The sequence below is a fragment of the Sturnus vulgaris genome, chromosome 2 (genome assembly GCF_052056855.1).
Source record: "Sturnus vulgaris isolate bStuVul1 chromosome 2, bStuVul1.hap1, whole genome shotgun sequence".
NCBI lineage: Eukaryota > Metazoa > Chordata > Aves > Passeriformes > Sturnidae > Sturnus > Sturnus vulgaris.
Genome location: NC_142244.1, coordinates 112646227 through 112658643, shown reverse-complemented (window position 1 = coordinate 112658643; position 12417 = coordinate 112646227). Strand labels below are relative to the sequence as shown.

Here is a 12417-nt window from a genome sequence, read left to right as displayed (position 1 = left end):
CTCATCTCAAGGGCCAGTTTATGCCCTAAAATATGCAAAAATAATAATACTTTGATTAAGAAATATTCTTACCACTCTCAATATTGTTAGGAAGAAAGTGAAACTAATCTGTTCATACAAATAGTTCTGAAAATGGTATCAGTTAAAGCTGAGAAAAACATGATATTACAGCATGGAAAAAATAATCTTGAGCTAAACAAAAGCCTAACCTACTTTTCCCAGTCCTCTGAGATATCAAGTCTGCAGAACAGAAGATTAAAATCAGGGAAAGGGCTTGCTTACACCTTAGGCTCTGCTTGTCATCTGCTGTAAATTCTCTTTGGCTGACCTAACTGTCCCTGGCAGGAGAAGGGAGCTGATGTAGCAGGGAAGCTGATGCTGCTGTGCTCTGCAGGTTTCAGCAGGGTTTCCCAGGGAAACATTGCTTGTCCTCTTGGTCATCCCACCTCAGCCAACTGCAATGAGATTTGGGATCCTGTTTGGGGCTGGACTCATCCTTGGGACAAGGCATAACTCAAGTTCAGAGAAAGAGTTCTGTTGTCTCAGGAGCTTTACATTTCATTTTTCTGTATGTTTGATTTTGGGGTTTTGCACCCCCCCTTGGATTGATTCCCTGACTGTTAGACAGCAGAGTGTCAAAATTTGCACAGAGTTCCCAAGTCCTCTGCTTTCCCCACCTACCCTTCCTCCTCCAGAAGGCTTCCCTGTAGTACATCATGCACTTTATGACACTCCCCATAGGCAAACGCTGAATTAACTGGTTTCTCTTTGGTGGCAGCTCAGGTTTGTAATGAATCTTTGTTGTCAGGATTGGAGGGATGGCACTGATCACATACTTGCCCTGAAATGTAGAACAAGGTCAGCACAAGGCACTGCCTCCCAGCGAGCTCATCCCACAGGACACATTTGAAAGACACTCTCAATAGCTGCTAACAGCTTTCCCACACCTGACCCTGCTAGGTGGCTTTCCCACGCACACATTTCCAGGTGACAAAACTAATTCTGCCATTACAGAAAAAAAGAGGTGGAAAAAACAGACCAAAGTTGAAACTTGTCTGGAGACAGGTGGGGAAATGGGACAAGAAACATCCTATGGCCTAGGTAAAACTGCCATTTATCATCTCCAGAAAAATATGACCCACATTTGTACCAGTTATAAGACGCTAAAAAAATCACATTTGTGCATATTCACAGAATGTTACTTCAGGACAAGGGACACTAATGGTGGTTCCAGCTTTCCTGAACGTGCTCCATCCCTCTCACAGGCCCTAGGTCTGACTGGAGCAATGCAGGATCCGTAGGTGACACTATATCACAACACTGCTGCTCTCAGCATGGTGGGACTACTGCTGCCCCATGGGTACCATTGTGAGTAATCATCTGCTGATGGAGCATTTCAAAGCACTACAGTACAGAGGCAAAATCTTACAAAAGGTGTTTGAAATGTCTTTTTTTTTTTTGTGCTGTGAACCACAAACTTAGACACAAACAGGAGGGTTATTTTTCCTTCCTTTGAAATGGTTTCAATGTAGAACTAAAACTTAAAAATAGATAAAGACATAGAAAGTTAAGGCAGAAAAGTCAGAGTAATGACAGAAACCAAGTAGCAGAACACCAAGAAGAGAGCCAGTCATAAATAAATCTATAAAGCAGATTCCATGGAGTGTCAGCATAGTCCAAGGAGTAGACACACACAAATGGGTACTTCCTGATTACATCTGGCTAAGAGCTATAGCAGATGTATTCCCCTACTAAATGCATACTCTACTTTTATTCTGATTGAATTACCTCATATATCTCATGGTTCAGAGTCTCCACAAGGACATTATCACCTGTCTGATCAATACTGATCACAGGTCTCTCCAGTTTAACTCTGCCTTGGAGGCGTTCCATTATTTTCTCTGATATCTGACCAGAACCCCCTTTAAACTTCCTCTCCTAAAACAACAAAGAGAAAAGAAACACAAACAAAAAATCAACAGCATTAATTACAATGACATTGGATATGACTTCTTCTTACCATCACGAAATTCCAGACCAAATCTTCAAGTCCTAAGGGTGCATAAAGACACACAGACTTTCAGAAGAGTGAGGACATAAACCTGAGCCTCCGTGGGGATTACTGACTAAACCACTTTTGCAATGGCTTCCCTAGTGACCTGGCTTAAATACTCTTTAAGCCTAGAGAACACACACATATAATGCAGGCTTTCTAGCAAAAATAAATATATCACTTAATTCAAAACAGGTTTTAAGTATTTTACCCACCACTGTGCTACCCAAACCCTCAAGTGTGACAAAAAAAACCAACTGTAAAGTGAAAGATTGTGCCAGCCCAGAAGCAAGACGGATCTTTAACTGAGTCTGGTCTCAAGGTAGTGAGCTTTCTCTGTCCCTAGGAAGACACAAAGACAGTGCTGTCAGGAAAAAAGCACAATCTGTGACATACATTTCCCTGCAATGTCTGTGCAGAGGGTCAGGGGAAGCACTAAAACCTCTTTCATTTACCAGCCAGCAGTGGGAGATAAAGCAGCTCACTTTTACATGTAAGATGCTGGTACTGGCAGGGAGGAAAGGATCCATAAAGCCTCATGCTGAAAGACTGAAATGGCTGCCCAAGCAGGTTTTATAAGACTTGTCAGGGCCACTAAGTCAGAAACCCTTAAAGCTTTTGCTCAACTAAAATTGATTGGGGTGAGGGAAGAAGGAAGCGTGATAGGAACAAAGACAGCTTTTCCCATCCATCTACAAAGAAAAGGAAGTGCTCTTCCCAGGTAGCTTTCCTTTCTCCACATGTTTTGTTTAGCTATGAGTATCTTAGGATTAATTTCATTTTTAACTCTTTCTGCAATGGCTAGAAGTTGTTCATGTTGGACAGCACACATGACTGAGGGCTCCTGGGGAGGAAGGCTCTTTGTCAGGTCTGTCTCCTACCACAGGACAGCATCAGCACTGCCTACATCCTTCCTGACACATGGCTGTGTATTCTTACCACAAGGGACTGATGTTGATGGAAACTGTTGTCATGTGAGCTGACCCAAGAAGGAAGGGCCTTTTGCTATTTACTTCCAACTCTTGTCATGAGAAGCTTCAAAACCAAAAAAACACCCACATTTCAGTCTGAAGTACACTTGTTCTGAACCCTTGTAAACATTCAAATGTGCCAAGTAACCCAGAGAAAATAAATTGGCAAAAATGCAACACAACTGCAACAACAGTACTGTGCTGAAGTGAATGCAGAAAACCCTCAATTGTTTCAATTGTCCCAATTTATTCCACATGTTAGCTAATAAAATCCTTCATTAAACATGGCTAGTTGACAGGGCTGTATCACCCCATGAGAACACACGTGCCACATGCTCTCATCTTTTCATTAAGTGCGGGGTTTTGGTGGGTATAACACTGCACTTGCTCATTGCAGTTCCAAGAGAAGAGGAAGGAAATTAGACATTTTGTACCTGGCCCCCATTGGTGATAGAGAAAATCCTGAATGTGCCTCCACACTGCCTCACATACCACAGGAACCAGAGGGCAGAGACTTCGTGAGGCTCAGACGTGACATTGACGTTCACAAAGACCGTGGCGAAGTCCCTGACAGCTCTGCATGAGACACAGGACCAGAAAAGACTGTGAGAAAATATGACTTCCTGACTGCTTCCAGGATTTTATTTGTCATACTAAATAAGGGCTGCTTTTCCAAAGTCAGAAAAGCCAAGGTGATTAATATCTGTTCAATTTTTCAGTCTGGAGTGAGTCTGTTTAAATGGATTTCTACTAGCACCTCCCTCCCAAAGTATTCACCCATTTAGTTTGAAATCCCACGGATTTCACTTTGGTTAATTAGTTTCCCAGCTGCTATTCCTTTCACCAGAATAAATATTTTTCTCAGCAGAAGAACAATTTTTATAATTTGTTAGTGAAACTTTTCTGCATTTCTCATGGGGAGCTCGTCGGGCACATCAGTTCCAGGGTTTGATGGGTTCTGAGGGACTGAAGCAGCCACACAGCCTGGACATTCCCCACCTGTCATGTAACACTGCTGCACTGCTCTTCTGTGAAATCAAGAACCAGACTTGGTAAATAACCCAGACAGAGAAACAAAATTGGCAATGATTGCCATAAAAATAAGGAAAGGGTCACCTATCTACCACAGGACATCCTCTGAATATAAACAGAGAAACAGCAGCAGGAACAGAGGATCTGGCTATTCACATTTCTTGCATTTGTGGCCACAGATTTCTAAGAAAAATGAGATCATTTTGCAAAAAAGTAAAAGGGCCTTGACTTCGATTAAGTTTCATGAAACAACATGAATTCATAATCACTTGATAAAGAACTTTGCAAGTTATGTGGGCTAAAATATGTAACTTATAAACTTTTATAGCCTCATTTCCCTAAGTATGAAGTCCATTCACCCCTATTTCATCCTATCAGCTAGGATATGAAAACAGCCTGCACACAAGAACCCTCTGTGGCAACCCTGAGAGCACCAAGACACTAAACAGTGCAGCAGGTTCAGGCCTAAGAAATAGGAAAAAAGTCTCCAGGATCAGTAGACGCTGATCTGTGACACAGGACAAACAAATCTTTTGTAATCTTGGCCCTGAGTCATACAGAAAATGCTATGGAAGAGTTCTTCTGTTTAAGCACTGTAGTAGAGAAGTCTGTTAAAGGAGGGATCACTACAAACCCAGTCCAGCTTATGCTCCACCTCTCTGGCTAAAAGCAGAAGTAAAAACCAGAAGAGGAAGAGTTATTGCACTTGCAATAGCAGTTCAAAGTAACCAAGTTTTCAGGCAAAAGGCTCATAAAACTAATTGCATAGAAAACTCCAAGGCCACTGAGAACATGAGCAAGTCCAAATGGCTGTACAGCATATCCCATGGAGCTGGAGCAAGACTTAAGCCATAAAAAAGAATTTTAAATGGAAAGTTTTGGTCAGGAAGCTGTGCAGACACAGCACTAAACTGCAGTCAGAATGAAAGGGTAAACAGAGCACAGCCACACAAATAAAAGACACTGAATAGGAGGGAGGAGAGTGTTAGAGAACAGCAGAGGGGCTGGCACAGCAAGTGGGGACACGAGCGCTCATAAAAGCACACTTCTCTTTGCCTTATAAAAAGAAATGATTGAAAAGAGAAAGGAAAGAAAGAGAATTCCCAGCTGTCATCACCTCAATGTATTGAACATTGTTCCTTTTTTTATTTGTACAGTGCCGTCTCTCACAGAAAACACATTGGTCATTTTACAGATGATACAAGACCTTGAGCCCTCTTCCTACCAACTATTGTTAAGTCCTGTTGGATTTGTTATTCACAAACATGGAGCACCTGTGGGATGATGCAAAGGTGAAGGGCAGCCTTGGCTACAGTGACCATGAGACTGTGGAGTTTAAGATCCTGAGAGGACTAGAGCAAACAGCAGAATTGCAGCCCTGGAATTTGGAAGGGCAGATTTCATCCTCTTTGAGGGCCTGAATGTCAGTGCCTCATAGGAAATGGCAAAGAGCCACAGGAGAGCTGGCTGGAGTTCAATGATCCAAAGGCTTGAAGTGAAAGGATGGTGGGAAGAGCCCACTCCACCACCACTGCTGTGTGCAGGGACCTGTTGAAGCAAACCCCAGGCTCCCCCAGCACCTGCCAGCCAACCAAAGCCCATCTCAAACACCTCCTGATCTGTACTCAGCTCTACCACAGAACCTGACAAAAAGCCACCATCATTCCACAGCTGGAACTTCAAAGCAGGTAAAGATTTACATACTTGGTCCAGCAAATCTTATTTATCAGCTCTTTCATGGTCATTTTGTCCCATTCTTCAGCATGTGGAGCATCCCACGGTGCATCAACAGGAATCTGGAGACAGAGGTGAAATATCCACGAAATTATTCAGTATTCCACCATTGCCTGGTCACAGCTAGTTAGCAGCACATTGATATGTCAGCCAGAGTTTCTTTAGTCCTCTGCACATGGATATTAATTTGGAACAAATTCACTAAATGGAATAGTTTCCATTTTCACCTTTGGGAAATATTTACACCATAACCACCAAATCTGTCTTTGTCTGACCAGTGAACCATATTCTTGTGTTGGGACTCATCTGGCTTTTAGTTGTCCAGAAGCAATTCCAATTTAGTTGTCTTGGTGTCCTCCAGAAGCTGAGGGGAAAGTTCTTTTCCCATTCAGTTCCAAGATGAGTATCCAAAGGCCCTTATGTCTCTCTGCTAATTGCAGAGTAAGCAAAAGTGTCTAGGTACTTCTGAAATATTTTAGGCAGTTAAATTCTTAATAATAATTCTTTGCATGTAAGTAACATGACGTGGAGGATAATACCATATCCCTAAACCTTTGGAAAAGGTACTTTGAAAAAAAAAAGTGTAGTATAATACATAAATTTGATTCTGCAAAACTGCCTAAAACCAATGGAATTTGCAGGAGGATAGTGAGTTATGCTTGAAGATTCTGTAAGGTAAAGCCCTTTGGTTTGTTGATAGATTATATGGAAACTGATGAATATTTCAAAGAGAGTATAATGCTCCAGGGGCTGCAGTTGTACTGCTTATATTTTGAACTTTAAAAATAAAGTTACTGTGAAGTTAAACTGGAGCCCAGCTTAGGCAGCTACAAAAAAAAAAATAAAAAAAATCACCTTTACTCAAAAGGCTCAAAATCATGAGAGAAGGGGAAAAAGCCCCTTCTAATCTCCTAGCTCATGGAATATTTTTTCCTGTCATGAGAAAATACTTACACTGTGTTCAACTTCGTTTTTTCAGATATCTTAGACACGTCCAGATCTTTTTGTCTCCTCTCATAGAATAGTTTGGGTTGGAAAGGGCCTTTACAAGTCATCTAGTCCACCCCCCTCCCAGTGAGGAAGACCTATTATTTCTGACACTTCCTGAGCAATACAGAAATCTTTCTGATGGATGCTTTCTTTCTGTTATGTTTTGGTTTTGAGGGTCTTTTTAATATTAAAGAAGCAATAAAAAACCCTGCCAGAAAAAACAAAAACAAAACCAAAACCAAACCTGATTTATTCACAGCGACATGAGCATCATAGGAAACACTGAATTTTCACAGCCTACCTCTTTTCCCATCTTGTCCATGGTTCTCCAGAAGTTATTGTAATCCAGATAAACCAAGGGATTCCATGTTGATGGGCAAATTCCTGTGAAATCTCGTGACTTTCCCTGAAATGCATATAATGCACATAATGCACAAAGCACATTGTGTTTACAAGCAACTGAAATACAACAGAGCAGATCTTCATTACTCAAGAACACAAAATTCTCACAGTCATCAAGTGTTTGGCCTTTTGTCCCAAAAGACCTCTCTGGGTTTTTGGTTTTTTCTTCTTTTTTTTCCCTGCAAATGCATGCAAGCGATGGAATGCATGTTGCTAAGCAGGAGGAATAAAAACAGCTGGACTGGCATTAAAAAGGACAATAACACCTTTTTATGTTTATTATTCTGAAGGGGTGGGGTACATTTGTTCTGAGCAGGTTGTCAAATTCTGGGCTATGGATACTTAAGCCATGGCCAAAGATGTAATATTCCTTGTTCCTAAGGATCCTTCATTATTAAATTTACTATTTAATCTACTATTTGCCTGCTGCTGGAATGTGCATCCTGAAATTTGCCTAGGTCTAAAACTGAATGCATTTCAAACTAGTTAACTGCCTTTATGCTACACCTTACTTTAAAAGCAAACATACCTCTTTATTATTCCATGGAAGAAACCTAGCCTACAAAAAAAGTCTGAAGAGGAAGTTTTTGGCTGCAGGAAGAAAAATATTGTACACTTGCAAAAATGGTGTCAGTACTTACAATGTGTGTAACACAGAGCTGCAGCAGTGGCTGAAACTGTTATTATCTGAAACTGTTTCAGATAATCCTGTGATATAATGATAAGAGAAACAATCTAACAGCAGCTGCTCCTTCGTGATAACTTTAATCTGAAAGAGGAGAGGATGAGCAGGTAACATTTCCTCTTGTTAAATTGCTTTGAACCTTCCCCCACATAAGTCAGTGGTGAATTTCTCATCACACCTCTCTGTTGTCTGCCCTTCCAGATGTGTCAGGAGTTTGTGAGGATGCAGGGAACACTCTGACCACGGCAGGGAGGAGCTGTGGGGCTAAAGCAGTTTGCAACCTGCTTCTCAGTGCCATGGACCCTCTGCCAGCCCGTCACACCTGGCAGGTGGGAGTCACAGACCAAGAGAGAGGCTGCAGTGCTTCAAATGCAGGAAATGAGGAGCCAGGGACAGAGGACACGAAGCAGGAGCCGAACATGCCTTCCTCACTCTTGATGAGAGAGAATTTATTGATCTTCCCCACTGATGATTGTGCATTTGTGTGCAAATACATATGGGTTTCTGATATTCTGCAAAACATTTTTCTCTGCAAAGATCATAACAAGTATAAAGGGTACAAGACGAAACTCAGAGATCACAGTGAGCTTTCAGACTTGGCAAAAGAGGTGAAATACTGAAGTTCCTACACTTGGGTGAACTTTTGTCAGCCCCAGGCCAGGTACAGCAGGGGAGGCAAATGTATGTGGGTAAGGGACCACAGCAAGACTTGGCTGACCCTGCCTGGTCCTCTCTCCTCAGAGCAGGGCTCCAGCAGTGCCCAGCCCTGGAGCCCATCAGGTCACTCTGTGCTCCTCCTCCTCCTCACCATCTTCAGTGAGGGCAGCAGCAAAGCCACTCTCCTGTTCCATCCAATTTCTGCTCTGGGCTGAGCAGAACACCAGGTTGTGATCTCAGCACTTAGTTCAGCCTGAGACCCACAAGTTTAATGTCTTAGGGCTTTTTTTAAAATTTCCAACAAATGTGCTTTCAAATCACCAGGAGGTGGTTGGATTTCTGGGTATGTAATCTCAATCTTGTGTACCACATACTTTTTTCTCTCTTTTTTCTCTATTTTGTTGTCTTTCAGACTTACACTGAAGGAAGGTGGCAGGGGGGATGCTGCTCCAGCCTTCTCCAGGTGCACACATGCATGCAAAACATTTCTGCCATGGCAAGAGCAGAGTAAATGCCCCTGTGAACTCCCAGTAGGGAATCCTCCAAACAACACTGGATCTTCCTTTCACCTGAGGACAATTTCTGACTGCCAGGATGCAGCACTGTCTTCAGCCACAGAAAAGAGGGCCAAACAGTGCATGCAAAGGGATACACTGCATCCTACAGCTTTTGCTGTCATAAACTAATGCTGTATCAAACTAGGAAATACTGATACCAAGCAGTAACATAATAATTTTATTCTTATTGCACAACATTTTGCTTTTCTAAAAGGTCATCAAACACTGCTTTTTAAAATTCATTTATTGCCAGTCTTTTCATTCTGGTTGGGAACATCCACAATCCCTCCTTGAAATGCTTTAACACCAATAATTCTGCCTTTCAGCAGAGATGAGGTACAATGTTGTCAGGCCACACAAATCACGGTGAGGAGAAGTTATTACTGCCCTTCTGTCCTGTTGATACTGTAGGGGGGCAAAGGGAAAAGATAAACCTGCCTCCAATCAGGAGTAGCAGCAAAATGTTCCTGGTTTTTCACTGTTCGGTGAAAATCTATTTTCAAAAGTCTTTTTGATAAATGTGTGCTTGTACAGACTAATGCAACTTGCAAACAGCTCTCCTATCCTTAGCTTGCTTAGCTTAAAACATCTTTTGTCGATGGCATAGCCCAGGGAGATCAATGGGAATATGTTTTATCCTGAGAGCTACAAAATGCCAACTGACAAAAAAATCTAAACTTGTGTTACTTGTTGCTCTCTTCTGCATGCAAAAAACCCACAACTTCACTAAGACTGGAGTCCAATGGCAGGAAAAGCTGGAAAAATACAACAGTGCTAACAGGCCTGGAAGGGGCTAAGACTGAATTCAGAAAGGCTGAAACAGTTCATAGACACAGTAACCCTTGTGTGGCAGGGCTGGACCTCTCTGAGAGGGGATCAGAGGAAAGCCAACTCTAGCAAATTCCAGGAAAGAAATTCCCATTTCCCATTAAGGAGTATGAGCCCAACAGCCTTAGAAACATTAGTTCTCCAACTTTCTGGCACAAGTATCTCCACTGCAGGGAGTAAATCTAGCCTGAGTGAGCTGAGGCTGGTTAAGTTATTAATTTGGTTTTAATATTGTCTCCCTGCTCAGCAGAAGAGCTCTGGATGCAAGTTTCACAGAGGAGCTCACTGCAAACAGGGAAGGTCTTGCAATATTCCATTTTTAAACAAGTTCATAGTGTTCTGGATGTATTATTTTCAGAACTACTGTTTACTGAAGGGCAAATAACCTACTGGCTTAGTTCCCATGCTAACACATGGCTGCCTGACTGACCCACAGAGTTTATCTAACTTTTTTTTCATTTCCTGGTGTGTCAAGTGGTTTCCTGCAGACCTCAGATCTGAGTCCTGCTGCCTGCTTGGATTAGTTACCCCACATCAATCCAAAGAAAACAAGATCCTCAAGCACCTTTCCTCAGTGGTTAGAAGGGAGGGAGTGAGAGATGAGCTCTGCAAGGTCCCTTCCCTGCCCAGGGCTATGCTGGGGTTTGTAGCCACAACTACAGGAATTAGCCCCAAGCTGTGACACCACCCCAACTTTCAAATTGTGCCAGAGGAGCAGACAATTTTGCCAGACTTGAGAAAGTCAAGTCTGTCTCCTGCCTGCTGTGCCAGGGACAGGGCACACATCAGGAAGCACAGGAGGAGCATCCCCCATGTTCCAGAGCAGGGGTTGTTATTGCCTGGGGCTGTGCACAGCACAGAGCAGCAGCTCCCTGTGGTGTGATCCCTCAAGTGAGAATCCTCCCCTGGTCCCCACCTCCAGCAGGTCTAGCCCTGAAGCAGTGCTGTGCCTGGGACTGTCTGATCCCTGTGTCTGGACAGCAAGTTTGTGGTGATGTACAGAGTCTTAGTCACAGACCCACTTGCTGCACCCTGAGCTCTTAATCTAAAGGCAGGATGAGGGAAGGAAAGGACCAGAATGGCTAATCTGAAGTACTGTATAGAAACCCTCATATTTTATTAAGTGTTACCTCCCTCTGAAAATTATAATTCCTTATTAAGTAATATTATATATCCTGGAGCTGTGTGCTGCTGCCAGACACTGGAGGAGTGCAGTTATATGAGAAGGTTGATATCAAACCAAGGCCCAATGCCTTTACTTTCCAGGGTCTTCTACTAAAAAGGTGAAAACAGCACAGATCTTCAAGGACCTCTCTTAAAACAAAAAGCTGTCTGCCAGCTTAGGGAAGAGAAAACTTCAACACATCTGCCCTTTCTCAGTCCAGAAGAATTCCTGCTGAATTATGGGACAGTAGCCACAGAGAAATTTAGCTGGAAAGAGGGCTCATGACAAACACTGAAGTTTTAAGTTACAGATTTACAAGGACAGGATAGCAAACAATTCCTGATTGACATTAAAGGAGTCCATGTTACCATGCTAACTGATGGGAAAGAAAGAATAAATGAAGGAAAATAAAAAAAAGATAAACAATAGTTACATATTTGGTTTTCCAAAGAAACTGTAACTACAAAGGAAACCTGCACCAATGAAGCAACTTGGCTATTAAAGCTTGCAGTACATGGAATTTTTCCACACACATATGGGAAAAATTCTGTCAGAGAAAAGAAGCTCATTAAATCCCTCTGGGGATTTTCATTTTCTCTTGGCTGCTTCCACTTGCTTGGATAAATCATTTTCCCACTTTCTCCCAACAATCAAAGCAGTATCCTGGAAATCTTCAAACCAAGTTAAATTGAACCAATTGTTATGGTAAAGAAAAGACCAAAAATCTCTTAATCCAAGAGTGCTGAGATTACATACAGATGTCACAAACACATCTACAGCTGTGCTAGTCATTGCTCAAAACATTTCCTCCCCTCTGACAAAACCACACAACACTGCAGACTTCGGAGAAAGCTCTTGGGAGGAGACCTTCCTGTCTGGCCCTGGCTACACACTCCTGGACAGCCAGCAGCTGACAGAAACAACAGCTGAGACACACGGGGAGATTTCTTCAGACCTTTCAAACCTAAAAGGCAACAGGTGGCCCATGGCTGATGGTGTACTAGCCCAAGAAGCTGAAAACATCCATCTTTCAGATTCATATTTAGTATCTGGTGGATATGATCCTGTAATATCAAACGATGCCTTTGCTAACACTTTCAGCAATCGAGGACATACCACAGGTGCCTGTGTTCCTGGAGCATCTTTAATGAATATAGGGGTGCATCAACAGCTGGGAGAGCACAAACTTCTACCTGCACCTCACCATCCAGCCTGGTAACAGTGTGCAGCAGGCAAGTAAAAGAGCCCTGGGCACTGACCAGCCCAGCCAACATAGCCAGGACTGCACAGATAGAGTTTAGTAAGCTTCTTCTAGAAGTGGGATATGAGAGAGGGCTCAAGAC

The 12417-nt window shown here is 42.6% G+C and overlaps 1 protein-coding gene across 1 annotated transcript in view; it reads right to left on the bottom strand.

The window, feature by feature from the left end:
- LOC106853521 (amine oxidase [flavin-containing] A-like) overlaps positions 1-12417 on the bottom strand; it is a 34640-nt gene that overhangs the window by 8683 nt on the left and 13540 nt on the right. The window contains exons 4-8 of the mRNA XM_014876821.2: positions 7082-7186; positions 5761-5852; positions 3459-3600; positions 1789-1938; positions 682-841 (exon numbers count right to left, since the gene is read on the bottom strand). Coding sequence (XP_014732307.1) covers positions 682-841; positions 1789-1938; positions 3459-3600; positions 5761-5852; positions 7082-7186 — 649 coding nt within the window. The remainder of the gene's footprint in view (positions 1-681; positions 842-1788; positions 1939-3458; positions 3601-5760; positions 5853-7081; positions 7187-12417) is intronic.